The sequence below is a fragment of the Micrasema longulum genome, unplaced genomic scaffold (assembly GCF_059751315.1).
Source record: "Micrasema longulum isolate JH-2025_06_02 unplaced genomic scaffold, ASM5975131v1 h1tg001151l, whole genome shotgun sequence".
In the NCBI taxonomy this organism is placed as follows: domain Eukaryota; kingdom Metazoa; phylum Arthropoda; class Insecta; order Trichoptera; family Brachycentridae; genus Micrasema; species Micrasema longulum.
The window spans coordinates 77,704-93,439 of NW_028278338.1; the positions used below are offsets into that span (position 1 = coordinate 77,704).

The window sequence follows — 15,736 nt, forward strand, 5'->3', positions numbered from 1 at the left end:
CGGGGAAAAGTAAAATTAAACTGAGGAGGTTGGAAGACATCAAATTACTTTTTAGCTTTTTCTAAACTAAACTTTTGTCCGCCTTGTGGTTTAATGGTCAGTGGGTTTTCCTGCCGTGCAAAAGGTCTCTGGTTTGATTCCCGACATGTTTCACGCGAAATATTTTTTTATTAAAGTGGTTTTACACTAGATTATTTCATGGTCTCCAGACTGGTACGCGAAACATAAGACTGATCTGATCTGACTGAATGGTATGCCTCTGAGTAACTTTTGCAGTTGGTGTACCAATGGTGTGCCCTTCGCTCCATTAGGTGTGGAAAGGGAATTAATGAAACTTAACTATATAGTAAAATGCGGGCTTTATAAAAAATAAATTACTTCTTATTAGTCATACACTTGATATTACTGGTGTTTATTCTGCAGTTACGGACCAGCAAGAGAACATTCTACTTCTGCGCTGTGAAGGCGTACGATGCTCAAGAGTGGATAGAGAAACTACAAGCCTGCTTGCAGTAAACTGGCTACAACTGTGATTTGGTTTCATCTATGAACTGGCTTCAACCATGAACTGGCTTCAACCGTGGACTGGCTTCAATTGTGAACTGGCCTCGCGGTGAACTGGCGTCGTGTTGAATTGTCCTCATTGTTGACTACTTCATGCGTCTTACGAAGAAAACAGTTATCAGATTACTGTAGTTAAATGAATATCATGGTCCTTAATTAAAGTCTCCGTGGTGGCCAGTGTATCAGGCTACCGTGTGTGTGTTCTCAAATTCCAAGCCTGACAAGGTTGATGTGAAACATTAATTTATGGGGTGTTTTTTCACACCAAATTTCATAATTCCCGGACTGGCGCACGAAGCGTAAATACACTGCAATTGGTACGCTAATGTAGCGCCCTACGTACGAGGGGTATACAAAACTATGTTCCGTTTGTATTTCTTCCCACCGCAGCCTGACCTATTGAGAAGGAATTGACACTATTACAAGTTAGCTGACTGTTGTGTGCGCTTCGTGGTGCTTGTTTGAAACTCCGAATAAAATTGACGACCCCGCCGCTTATGAGATAAGGTCTATTCGTTTCCTTAATGCAAAGAACATTGAACCGGTCCCGTGTCAACAGATCTGTGAGGTATACGGAGAACATGCGATAATTATTCAATAATAAGGAGATTGGTGAGACAGTCGAATGAAGGTCGTGGTAATGCGCACGACACATCAAAATGGACCGGTTTTATGTTCTTCATGTTAAGGAAATAAATCACAGACGGCGGGATTTTCGATTTTATTCGGTATTTCAAACAAGCACCACGAAGCGTACACAACAGTCAGCCAACTCCTTCTTAATAGGTCAGGGCCGAGTACCGCACAGTGATACGAGCGCGAGAAATACAAAAGCAACATACTTTACGGATATTCCTCGTACTAACAAATGTAGAAAAGGACAAAGATAGGGAAATGTTAAAAGTTATCGAACCCAATGTGCCACTCGCTTTTTATACCTGATATACAAAATTTCTTAGCTAATTAATTTAGTACCGATCTGATACTCGTATGAATTGTATGATATTGTCAAATTACGGATATTGTATATTGAATTTGTGCATTCATTTTTAGTAACTCATTGGGTGGGAAATTATAAATATATCAGCGGGAGACTTACCGGACTTTATTACAAGAAATGAATACAAACTCGAAATTGTCATCTGTTGTAAATATCTCTAACAATGTAATGCAATGTGAATGGAGAAATGGTAAAATGTTTATTTTACTGTACCAATATTTCTCAGACTGATTTCTTTCACAAAATGCTTTTATTATAATAGGTGAAATTTTAAATTAAACTAAATTTAAATAGTACTACTAATGTTGCTGAGTAAATTATAAGTTAGGCTTATTGTCATCATAATATTACATTAGTTAATACCTCTGTACAGTCTCTGTAGGCAAATTTGGACAATGCGAACAAAGCTGTAAGGAACTACAGGTGTACTTTCATTCGACCGCTAAACCTTTCCTACCATCTTCTTCTTCCGCAAGGAAAGTCTGTTCTCCAGAGGGCCGCTGCTTATGCGAGGTGTCTTCCACGAGGACGAGTCCGGTGGGGCTGATTATGGGGTGTAATATGAGTTCCGTTCTTCGGACGCGAGCGTATCAGTCCATCTTGCGATGTCCTCAGCCTCGCATATCTCTCCTATCCCGGTGTTTCTCACGCGGTCATCCTCGGTGTCTTCATCCCTGAAGTCCTCGATGCTTGTTTAGCCCGACCGTGTCTGCCCTCGCTCCGAGGCCGTAAGTCTTACGCGTGCTATTTATAGCTAAACGTTAAGAGTAAAATTCTCATCTTACTCTTAATGTTTTTATCTTTATTTTTCCATATTCTTACCTGAATTAATTTATCTAAATATTCAAATATATTAAAATTTTCCGTGGAAAATATTTTTTTCTTCTTAAAATAAAAAACAGGTAACATTCAATATTGAATTTATCTGTTTTTAACAATTTAACATTGGTTTTTGTAAGTAACCTAAGATTTTTCTAGAGTTGCTTGATTTAATTTTTTCACTTGCACGCATTGTGAAATTTTCATGACTGTAAATGAGACAGTAAAAAATTTTAGTATTGTGAAAAGAACACATTTACTATGAACAAAAAACGGAGTTAGTTTGAAGCTGTATTTGCTTAGTAAAAAAATCATAAAGTTTGTGCGCTTTTCAAAGAACATTCAATGTGAAAGTGCGAAATTGGCCACGTTTCTTACAGTATTTGTGCCATTAGATCAATGCCACTTCTCCCAGTGTTCATCTCGTATATACCGTGTAGTTCTGAAGGGAATGGGTGCGAATTGCGAACCTCGGGACATTCCTGTATCAAATTGTAATTATTTTTGAACATATAATATGTTATGTATGATGTGTGTATAGTAGATAGGGCAATGTTTCCAGCATTTGTTAGCTTAATTTATAGACATAAATTAGCTATAGTTTTAGTACTAAGAAAGAGTGCGATAAGTATGTTATTTATTTATTTTAAATTAGTACTCTACTTTCAAGCGATGTAGACAAAGGTCTGCTGAATTACCATCAATAACTGAGTTGACTTTTTGATAAAGTTTTCAAATAATTCCGGTTCATCGAAATCATCGTAAGTTGACAAGCATAATATGTTCTCCAAAAATATTTTTTATTTTATTGTACTATGTGGTAATATAAATTCAACAAAGCCCAAATGGTTCAATAAATATTTTCAAACCCAGGTCATCGTGCAACACATAATCAAGTTATCAGTTAGCAAAAGCTAACTTAAAAGTGCGCTTGAAAAAGCGAGTGTCTCAAATACTCGAGGGTATTACTCGCAAACCCAGCAAAATCTTTAAAAATGAGATATGGATTGAAACTCATTCAGAAACAATTGTTTACAATAATTACAACATTGTGAGTTCGCAACATGGCAACCTCTACTTACCGAGTATTGCAATGTTGGCAATCTTCAAAATTTAATTTATTATTTCAGTATTGTTTCTTGACATTATCATGATTATTTCATCACATGTAATGGTTACAATAAAAATTTGAAATATAAAAAAAGTTGAAGCTATTATTGTACCAGTTTTTAGTGATTTGCTTCAAATAAAGAAAGATGGATTTTGCCGGGTTTGCAAATAGTACCGTCTTTATGTAAAAAGCAGTATGGACCTGCGCTGCCAACCTTCGTCGGTAGATTCTGAAAAATAAATTCATAGATTCACGGTGGCCAACATTAGCACCCTCGAGGTTCATTGTTCCCCCGAAAACCACACAAAGTCAACTCAAAAGGCCGTGAGCGGGAGGGAGAGGGTAGCTGCTAATTGTGTCAAAGAATTTGACGATTGTTCAAAATTTTATAGATAAAACTATTTCCATATTGTAATTTTATTAGAAAAGTTAAAAATTCGCTACAATTTCGGTAAAATTTGGTAGATTGCTCACAAAATCGGCAAAGCTGGCAACGCTGGTATGGACATACATCGTATGGCGTCGCTTGTCAAAAATCTTCCTTTGAATTTATTTATAAAAAGGATATGGCAATGTCACCTGTGGATGATTGGTGTAAATATTTCCAAGAACAATTTGGATTTCTTACATTTTTAACGAAACTACAGAAACTACCTTTTCTCTCGAGAACCCACTCTCTTAGAGGTTAATGTTGAATTCTTTTCTTGTTAATTTTTATAAAAATGATTCGATTATTATTTACATATTTTTATTTAAATCCTCCGGAGTATATTATCCTCGTGAAATCAGTTTGGAAATCTAACGCTGACTTGCGCAAACGAATTTGGTACATATTGCCCTCTTTCTTAGCGGGTAAATCCCAATCTTATAATCATATCAATGTGATGTACCTCGATGTTAAATATCCGTGTATTTGCATTTGTAAAATAATGAGCTTCTATTTATTTCTTATTCCAGAGTTTAATATATTCTTACAGCCACCATTGTTACTGTTGTACTAAACTTAACCGCCGATGTTCTATTTTTCTTCTATTGACCGATTTTTCCCTCATGGGTAATGTCAGTGAAGAATTTCTTATGTTTACGTTTGTCTCTGCAAATTTTAAATATCATTTAGTGAGAATTATATTTTAGTATAAAGACTAACATTCGATGTGGTAATTGTGTTGTGCTTAGGAACGAAATGGGCTTCTACTAAAATTCCTTAATGCTGCAATAGATGGGACGGTATATTTCGGGCGGAAATTATTGTTTTATGGCTGGAAGGTAGTTTTGTTTCAACTACGTAAAATACTTCATCGAACAAAGAAAACTCGAATAATGATTGTTGATCTCAGAGTATTGTCTTGTACCTGATTTCCAAATACATTGCTTTAACACGTAATCTCGAGCATTCCTGCAGATACTGATTGTGTACGTATATTTCTCATAGATTTATATTTTTGTACTTCTGATATATACTGTTTATTTACCTAACCTTAGGTTAGTAAATTCCAGTTTAAATATTGCGAGTAATCGCAAGTAAATTATTCTATAATGCATTTATTTCTCATGTCATCATAAATTATTATAATTTGAGAGAAAAACTTTAATTTTATTCGTTGAGCTTTCTATTGTTGTATAATTATTTTCATTTAATTATCTGGTGTTAATATTTTTAAATTGTTTATTGTAAGTTATTTTAGCGTAATCGTGCCAAATATTATATTACGTAGTTAATATTGGATTTAATATTGGATTTATCAATACGTGGTAGGATACTGTCAGTACTTCTTTTCTTTCCGACATTATTTTACGATTTTTATTCTAAATTACAGTTCGCTGCCCCCGTGTGATCCTCCTCACACGTACACATGAAAATTTATCGAAAAATAATATATACTATCTAGTCAAAATTATGTTTTAATATCCGGTAACAATAAGTAATGATTGTTACTAAAACAACATCACTTACGTTTTGTACGAGAAAGTGAAGCAGTTTTGAGTAAGTAAATGTTGAAGTTCTTGAAAACGCTACAAATGGCTCTCTAGGAAAACTATTTGTTTATTCATTGTTTTAAAAACTAACTAAACAAACGGTCAAATATTTGTTCTCTGTCTAACTAGAGATCTGCTTTTGGGAATTCATGTCAAAATATAATTTTAATATTAACAGTTTTCAGCGGAGAATGTCTGTTATACTTCAAACTGTTGTTACGATTATTATAATTAGGGCTAAATTCTTCATTGTTTTTTGTATGCTATATTATAATGAATAAATAGAATCCAGATAATCTCAGAGAGTGTAAAGCTGTGATAAGCTTCGTCATATTATGTGTAACTATTATTGTGAAAATCTTATTTAAATCACTCATCCCCGTCATACCTACTCTTTAATAACAATATTAGTAAAACACACTACCCATTTCGCCGTGTTTTTAAATTCCAACTATGCTGTACTTAATTAAATTGAGTTATATAATATGTAATGTTTTACATCAAAAACCCTCTTGTAGGACGTTCATAAAATCAATGGATTTATATTGCATAAAATTCAACTTACTTTTACAAATTGTTGTTTCGGTTTGTATTAAACTCTGTTTTTGGTATTTAATAGTTTTACGTAACACCTCCCTCCTGTATTGGAATTTATTCAAAATAAAAACAAAGTTACGCTCATTTTAAGTTTTAAAATAACCCCGCAAAATTCACACATCAGTCATTTAGCCTTTTTACCGTCAATATTTATTGTATTTCCCCTCTCCAGCAATATTCATCTGTTTCATAGAGCGATTAGTAGCGCAATATAAACCTGTTCTACAAATGTAATATTTGAAACCCACTTAACGTATTAGCCCGAATATAATGCGATATTTTTTACTCCAAATATTTTTCTAAAAAAAGCATTAGCGTTATATTCGTGGTTAAGATTGGTGAATTTTTTCTTCCATTCCTGCTCCAAATATATAGGTCGCGTTATATTCGAGGCCGCGTTACATTCGGGCTTATTAGCCCGGTCTAATACTCGCATATCGCTAGCCCAAAGCAACCCGAAATATCCAATTTTGAGATACACATGCAGATATGTTCATAAATGAAATGAATTAATGTTTTCAAATAAGTATTGAAGTTAGATAATTAACCTATGTGAAAAATATATAATTCATAATCTAATTCAAATAATTTAATTTAGTCAGATGCTTCGCATGCCTCAAAGTCCGATTATCTCAGAATATGTTCTTCAGAGATATCTCACTGTTGCTTTGGGCTAGCGATATATGTTCATTTTGATTGATTAATACAGCGTGCTCCGTATTAGTTGGTAATAGCAAAAATTCTCACACTGAAACAGCGATCATTTAAAAAAAAAAAAAATAGTTCAGTAGACGCCATAACAGATTTGCAATCTCGAGGTTCCGTTATCGAGCTCCAACTTTTCACAACTCCATGATTACGAGTAAAGCCAGGTTGTACCGTTTCAGTTTCCTTTCCGTTCCCATTTATAGTCTTTGTTAAAAGCGACTAAAGTGTTTTTAAAAAAAAACTCATTTTCCATAAATTCATTTCGAAAAAAATATTTTTATTAATACCCACCATGTGGGATTTTTATTGGAAATAGGAATGGAGATTGCAATTTGTTTGGTATTCTAATCAACTACTACTACTATTGCTATTACTATTGTAAAACTCTACTACTTGTGTCTATTGAAGTGATATTCCTTAATGTCGGGTGGTATTGGACATTATGTATCGTGTTTAGTTGACTAGTTGTAATATTTGTTACGGTACATCGTACGTGTAGTTGTAATAATACTCACAATAATTAATTGATATTTACATGTTTAGAATACGTCATTATTGATCAAAAATAAAGTAAGCAATTTTGGCTGAAGGGGATAGTAAAAGTTTTTCAAATGTACGCTTTAATTATCCTCAATTTATGGTGTAAAAAAAATTCTCACTAATAATTATGTAATTGAAAGAAAAGAAAAAGTGTTTTATTTTTACTATTATAGTTTTAATACACATCCGCCTCACGGTGTAGAGCGGTCGCACATTGAACTAACACAAACGAGGCTCGAGTCTGCTTCCAAATTGGTGTGTAAATCGATTAAATTGCCCTGGACTACCGCTAGTCCACAGTACTCCGCAGTAAAAAACTGACGAGAGTTGGTACCGTAATCGGTGTTTCGAATATAAATGTATGCAAAATAAGGAAAAGTAGTTTCAAGTCAAAGCTCTAATATTAGAGCCATATGGCTACAATATATTCATATTTACAAACTCATAACTTTTCATTGCAACAAATAAAAATGACAAAACATTACTGTTACACATTAAAAAAATAATAATTTGGGTAGTCAAATAAAAACCAATATTGTCAAATGATATTTTAAATTTATTATTATGTAATTTAATACATCTTATTGTAATATTCATAAGTTGCAACAATGTTAAACACAGTTTTACAAGTATATTCTCATCTCATAATCTACCATAATATCTAGCTACCGTAAATAATCAACAAATTTACATAAAATATACTTTCTCTCCCCATTGCTTCATCTAGTCTATGTTTAGAATTATATATTATTTATTACTGATGAGCTTTTTCTACGAGTCAGTTTTCCCATCGCTTAAAAAAACAGAAATGACATTTTGTTTCACTAATACATTCTGACTTTGTAATGTATGTACATACATCATCATCTCTACATGTGAAATTATTAGCGATCTTTACATGCGAAATTCAAACAAAAAACTATTTAAAAATTATTATGGTACAAAATATAGGATTTTAATAAAGATATTTATATAAATATATACTTAAAAAAATTACATATCCGATAAAACTCGATGCATATTGTTCAAATTACATAGCAAAACATGGTTTAATTTATGAATTGATTATTCAAAGAAACCTTATTTACATTTTTTTGATGTCTTCTAGACAAAAAATATGAAATTGTTGAAAGCAACAATAAAATTTTACATTTTACAAAATGTAAAAAACCACTTGGAATGAGTTTTTTTCAGCCTTCATCATTCTTTCTGGTAAAAAAGAAACAATAAACTCATCAAATGAAATATTTAGTAAACACATTACAATTAATAAGGCATAATTTTCCCACATTTGTTTTCTTAGTGAATGTCACACATCTGCACATCTCGTATGAGATTATATAAACAATATGATAATAAAATTGTCAGAAACATGAATTATTATTATTTCAATAAATATTCAGGAAATAAAAGAAAATAATAATGGTCAACAGCATATTTATTCATAATTGGAATTTTGTAACATTTTTAAAACAATAATTAAAATCTAATCAATATGGATGAACTTATCTAGAGATGGTTAAGCATATAAAAATAAATTAAAAGCAATTCATGTTTGAAGGTACTATTTACGACGATATGACATTAAAAAATAATATTAGTTTATGAAATGAGAAAAAAATATTTCAAACAAAATATGGGATACATCCACATATAAATCACGTACGAGTCCCATCAGACTGGGTATGTTACGATGTAATTATAAAATTGTACGAAAATATATTCTTTTCACATCAAATAAAAATCTTTGAAAAATTAAATAATACTCTGAAGAAAAATGAAACAGCTTCTACAACTATTTTGAAGTTGGCACCTCTCGAATAAAATGTTTTCATAACACCCGAAACAAAATCATTCAAACATAATAATAGTATCGGTTCGTGAATAAGGGTTATGAGAAATGATTTATTTACATCAGATAAAAGAATGTCTTTAAATACTTAATCTGTACTTCTACACGGAACGTGTCGTATTCAGACCTGGAATATACGGTGATACCACTCACACAGAACAAGAAAATCTAGTATACAGAATGCCGAGTCAATGCAGATCCCCAAAACTATAGAAATACGTATACAGAAATGCTTCTCGCACCGAGAAACTTGGAGCCCCATATTTAATAAACAATAAAAGTTAACCCGCAAATAATATTAAATAATGTAACATTTAAGCGAGTATTCGACCGGAAATAATTGCCACATTTCCAATATTGTATTGCGATAAGTTTTACGGGGATCCGTGCAACAGTTTATATTTATAAAATGTTAACATCTAGCTATTTAATTAACCTATATCTTTTTACAAACACAATTTACAAGCTACAAATCATCTCGTAGTGTGTAGTTGACAGCAAAAGTTCCCCGACACTCGATACATTATGTTGTATGTACATAACAATATGAAATTTGCCAAGAAATAAGTTCAATAATCCATTCTGATGTTTGTTTCTAGTACTCGCGAATGAGCGTGATCCAATCATATTCTATGGCACAAAAATATTGAATGTAACAAACCATTAATCCTACAATATTGCATGTAATAAATGCACAATGTAAAATGTGTACCAAACCGAGCATCATTCATTGATAATCTCGGTTCGAGATGTTTCCTTTATACACCACAGCTGTAAACGAATATCAAAATGACTCTTTCCAGTATTTTATTCGAGTTAAATATTTCAAAAATTACATAGAAAGAAATTGACTCGATTCGATGGTCAAATGTTTACAATTTATCAGTACGAAAAATGTGAATAAATCCCATTAATATTTGTATCAAAATAAATGTAAACAGATTTTTAGTGTTAGGGATTCCCCGGGGAATATAAAGAGGCGGTATTATATGATAAAAACAACATTTTGTCTATAAACTAATATATATTGGCTCTGTCGAGTCTCGGATGCCGTTTATGAACGGTAAGAAATAGAAACACTTTCTATTTAGCTAGTTCCCTATAAGATTTGCACCAATTCACCGAAATAAACCATTCTAACATAAAGGAGAAGGTCTAAACATAATTTAGCTATTCGGATGCACAAACAAACACTGTGTTCGTACGTGAAGTCTGAAACCCGCAGATATGAATAAACCGTCTAAAAAGAAATGGCAATTTGCTTAAAATTACACTGATTCCAATATTCAAGTGATTCATCAACATTCACCCAACAGTTCATATTATGTACACAACCAACAACTAGACACTAGTACTATCACCAGTTCCGGCACTAGTGTCCCACTGGCTCCACATAGTTGGCTGGGTATAGTCCCACTCGGCCCTCCTTTCTGCCCTTACACCAGCCCTGCTCGTCTTCGTCTTCTAGCTTTTCGAATAAGTCACCTGCGACCAAACGTTACAATATTATTCGCAATACTTGGAAATCAAACATCACAACTATAAATGAAAAACACAACTGTCCCAAATCCCAACGGTCGAGTGACGTAACCCACAAACATGTGGGAACTGATGTTCACATTCAAAGTTTACAAACTGGAGCGAGCTGTGTCATTTATTAATGGCCTAATGGGTGTTCCAGTTTATAAAACGCACGGTTATAGACCCTTTCCGAAGGTTAATTCAATTTATACCTTTTTGTGGGTTACGTCACTTCTGCGCTGACCACCACCTCATATGACAATATAATCATCATCTTTGTCAAATTTTGGCCATGTCAACATCGCACAATGCTCCTGTTTACCTATCGTCATGTCCCTAAAAGAGTATCGGACACTTCATCGGTACTCTGATTTCAGCGTACCGGCCAGAAATTGACCCGGAATCTCGAGCATGCTGAGAGTAGTTATCAAGTGGAAAACACTTCTCCAGGGTTCCGGTTCTATTTCACACTCGGAATTGTACTATTCATCCGCCTGAACACAGAGGAAATTCGCCTAAAACTTGTTAACATGTATAGCCCTTAAAACCGTGTCTATCATTCAAGAAAAGACATTGGTAGTGAAAAGATGATTGAAGTAATTGTGTGGTAGGAGGAGATATTCCGTCCCTTTAAAAAACAGTCAGCAACAAAAGTGTCCTAGGATGTTAGTCAAATAAGATTTACTTCAAAACCCTCAGAGTATTAACGCACCACAGATATGGAGATGCCAATTCGTTGCAAAGGGTTTTGATTTAACAAACATGTAATGGATGGTTTCGGTTTGCGTTTGCGATTATCGATCTGTAGCTCAATCACAAATAACTATCGACGTGCTTAAAAACATGCTAAGCTTTTGAGCGATCACAATGAACAAAAATGAACATGCTTAAGTTATCGCGGTCGTAAGTCAACGCGTGTGTATCTCTAAGCCAACGCTCGTGTCGGTTTGTTTTTTGTTCTCCTCGTAAATAAATACAGTTCATTGGAAAAAAATCGGCATTTACTATAGTAAATATATTGTATTTGCTAGGAGTATCTAATACAAAAAAGTGAAAATTAAATTACAATTACTAATGCGACTGCTTTTCTTGACATTTGGCTCGCCAACAGCCGGCTAAATGCAATGAATAGTACGATAAATAATAAATAAAAATAGCACTTTTGGAATATTTTCCATATTTACACCGGTGAAATTCGAATATGTGATTGCGCAGCAGGATTATACACCACGAAATGTAAATATTTTGACATTTAATATTAGGTGTTCACGGATGTTCCATTGTGATCGCGATAATATACAACCATGCTGAAAAATTGCTATCACGTCGCTTATCAGCACATTGATAGTCGTTTGTAATTGAGCCGCTGAGTAACTATGGCCCATCGCTTAGCTGTAAACTATAGCTAACTTCACAATTGATAGTCTTAGAATGATTTTTGTCCATATGGGCGGCTCTATAGCGATAGCGCGTTATTACTCTGAGTTCAAATCATCAATGACGGTCCAATCGGAATTAAAATATTTTTTTAAAATAAGAAAGTTAATGTGTGATGTGTTATAAATGGTCAGATGGCAAGAGAAGAAACTACGCTCTCATCTGTAGTGCATAAGGGCCCAATATCAACACAATATATTTTACAATCTAACGAATATATACGTAAGGCTAGCTCACCTTGTCTGAAGCTGAGCTCGTCGCTCTCGGCGCCCTGGTAGTCGTACAGCGCCCGCACCGGCACGCCCGGCTCTCCCGTGTCCGTGAGCGGCTCCGCGCCCCCCTCCGCCCCCTCCTCGTCCCACTCCTCCTCCTCGAAGGGGTTGCTGTCCTTGTCCTTCCCCCCGTTGCTGGCGGCCGCGGCCGCGGCCGCGGCGGCGGCGGTGGTAGGTGGAGCCGCGCTCTTCGTCGGGCCGGTGCCGTTACTGTCAACAACACAAATTTCATTTGCGACATGGCTGAAAATGGCCCTAAAAATTTGGGTAAATCATAAGATCACAAACATTTATTATTTCCTTTTGTAAGGGTGCCTTTACAATTATTGAAATATTATCTCATGCGGATTTTCAGTATCTCGGTAAACTGTGGAAGGAATGACTAACGTGATGGTGGCGGTGGTTCTCTGCGGAGAGGATATGGTCGGCTTCTTGTTGTCCTGCGCGGGTGTGGGAGCCGATATCTCCGGCTTCTCCTTGTTGTTGGTCAGCGTCAGGGTGCCTCCCACACTGCTGCCCTTGGACGATGTGGACGACGGCTTGTTGTTAGACACCGGTAGATCCTAGCGAACACAAATCTCATTATATTTTTACATAGAGCTGAAACATCTACTGATGCAATAGAAATTTATAAAAACTCATCGTCGCCTTCATTTGAATACTGAGTACTTGAACAAATGTTAAATTAATATCTAAAAAAGAAAAGTTGCTATAAATTCTTTTGAAACTGCTTAGAATGAGAGTTCGGAGTGTACATAATTTACATTCTATAAAATAAAAAAAATTCTTATGATTTATACAAATATTTGGATTTTTATTTAATTTTTAAGACAATAATAATTCAATGATAGAAAATGGAAGAGCGGGTTTTGAACTTCGGCCCTTTAATCTGTGAAGACTGCTAAGTGACCACTATAGTCCTTAAAATATAGCTTGATTAGAATGACAGTTGTCAGCAAAGTGAAGACATAAATTTGTTTGTCCAAATTTTTGTAGACAAGGACTGGATTCAACTCCCTGGGGAGCTGTTTATATTAAACCAGCTATTGACAGGTCATAAGCCCTGTAGATGCCTAGACTTCTATATTACCTTCTCTTAAATGTACTTCATCTCTGTTGTAATAGGTCAACATAAATATATAAAATCAGCTTTAAAACTAAAATAAACCTTATTATTCTTACGTTCTTACAAGGTTACATCATTTTGCAAAAATGTTACAGATGGGACAAATTGATCAATGTAAATTGATCGAATAAAAAAATAATTCATTTGACGTTGTTCATGAAAAAAATATAAATGTCTTATTTTTTGGTAAATAATAGTCTATAATAGGCTTGTTTTTGCGTTTTTTTATCAATTTTCGGAAACAGAGTTTTATGTTTGCATGAAAAAACTGATAAAATCGATTTGATCGGTACATGATCAGTAATTTCCATCACTATTGACATTAGTTTGGCAGCTGTCATTTTAATCGAGCTAAATTTTAAGGACTATAACTGATTTCATTAGCTTTATCTACTTAACAATGTTTTGAGTATGTCCAAATGTTTACAGGCTGGCTGGATTTCTAAATGTGTTGCAACAGAGAGGGAAAACATTTTTGAGAAGGGAATATTGAAGTCTAGGCATTTACAAGACCTGCCTTTGGCCACTTTACACACTATGTAACAATGACCTTTCTGCCTGTTTTAACATCCACATTTCCTCAACTCTTCCATCTGTTGACTTTAGGAAGTAAATTCATTAAGATGTCACTAAATTCAATAGTGAAAAAAATCAATCTAGGAGTTTTATATAATAATAATTGATATTTATATAATCAATTTATATTTATGTTAGTAGTAGTTAGATTATTAATGAATATCAGTAAATCTATTATGTCAGTTAGTATTCATTCTAAAAAGGTTATTCCATTATTCCACCGACCGAGAGAACAAATCTTAGTTACAATTATATCATCACAATATGGTGCTAAAATAAATACGAGGGTTGATTGATACGCTCTTCTCCTGACCCGCTCGGAGTTGACCAGTCGAGCTGACGTTTACGCATTACGTAGCCTAATATGCTCATGCATTAAGTACCGGGTGACAAGTTGAAACTTGCAACAATTTAGTCACAACAGGCCGCTGATAATGCTCCAGCACACGAAGCGTTAGTGTCAATGGCTGTCATTCACGAAGCTGGGTTGGAATCTCTCCATATTCACCTGATGTAGTCCCCGGTGACTACCGGCTACCCCCTGGAGAGTGGCTAATTTTTTAATGCGACTAAACTTAGCTTAGCTTAGCTGATGATTAATCGTCAAATAAATACGAATACGTGAAACCAAACATCATGACTTTTATTTAGAACATTGTTGCGACCTTTAGCACTTTATTACGTTGAATGAAGAAGTTCAGTGGTTTTTTTTATTTATTTGTTAATATACTATCGACTATCGACAACTAATATACTATCGACAACTAAGCAAATATTGCTATGATTTGTAAAGTTTTGTGATTTTGAAACTACTCCGCCCGTGACGTCTCAAGTTCTCTACGGTTAGTTGTACCGATTGGTGAGTTGGCTTCCCGGTAACCGAAAATGTATCGCAACACTCTGCTATTGGTTGATTTTGGAGAAGTAGTGACGTCGTTCAAAGTAGTTCTTTTTTTTCAGACATTTTTGAGAAACTTCGCCATACAATTAAATGCTCTAATTTTTACCGCGCGTAAGAAAACATTTTTTATAGCCATTTTCATATTGCACTGAACTTCTTCATCATTCGAATTGTATTATTTTTTTCAGTTTTTTACATCATTTGAAGTCTAATAATCGGTGTGGCCTATGAATCAAAGCGTAGTCCTATGCAAAAAATTAAAATCCCCAAATTAACCACTCCAGGAAGCCATAGAAATTTTGAAGCATCGCTGTCCAGGAGGAATATGTCAAAATTTTCTCATCTGCTTTGAAATACGATAGGGGTGGAGCATATCAATCATCCCTCATATATTATAATGTAATGTATGGGGTGTTACAATGTTATTGACATAAAATTATATAATTGCGTTAGACAAGTAAAATTAGATAGAAAAGTGACACAATTCATGATTTCTATGAAGTTCCAATGTAGAAGACATTGCTAAGGCTGTAGCCGGGTAAAACGTATGAAAAATAAGGAAATCATACGATTTTGCCATTTTAAAACTAATGATTTTAAAAATCGCGTAATAATAAAAACCTAAATAAGATATTGTTCGAAATTGAATATTACAACCAGAATTATCTTCTTTTATAAAAAAAGATAATACAATTCTATAAAAAAAGGTTCCAACTAAAATATTTCAACAACAAT

At 34.1% G+C, this 15,736-nt stretch overlaps 2 protein-coding genes across 7 annotated transcripts in view; one reads left to right on the forward strand and one right to left on the reverse strand.

Annotated features, from left to right (window-relative positions):
* Positions 1 to 10,149, forward strand: part of Sbf (SET domain binding factor) — a 50,950-nt gene extending 40,801 nt beyond the window's left edge. The window contains exon 37 of the mRNA XM_088233818.1: positions 424 to 10,149. Within this exon, the coding sequence (XP_088089944.1) occupies positions 424 to 516 (93 nt within the window). The 3' untranslated portion in view covers positions 517 to 10,149. The remainder of the gene's footprint in view (positions 1 to 423) is intronic.
* The window catches only part of Synd (protein kinase C and casein kinase substrate in neurons protein Synd), a 70,933-nt gene continuing 63,933 nt past the window's right edge, over positions 8,737 to 15,736 (reverse strand). For all 6 annotated transcript variants that reach the window (XM_088233825.1, XM_088233823.1, XM_088233821.1 and 3 more), the window contains 3 exons: positions 12,786 to 12,961; positions 12,364 to 12,608; positions 8,737 to 10,653 (listed from right to left, as the gene is read on the reverse strand). In XM_088233825.1, the coding sequence (XP_088089951.1) occupies positions 10,541 to 10,653; positions 12,364 to 12,608; positions 12,786 to 12,961 (534 nt within the window). In that variant the 3' untranslated portion in view covers positions 8,737 to 10,540. The remainder of the gene's footprint in view (positions 10,654 to 12,363; positions 12,609 to 12,785; positions 12,962 to 15,736) is intronic.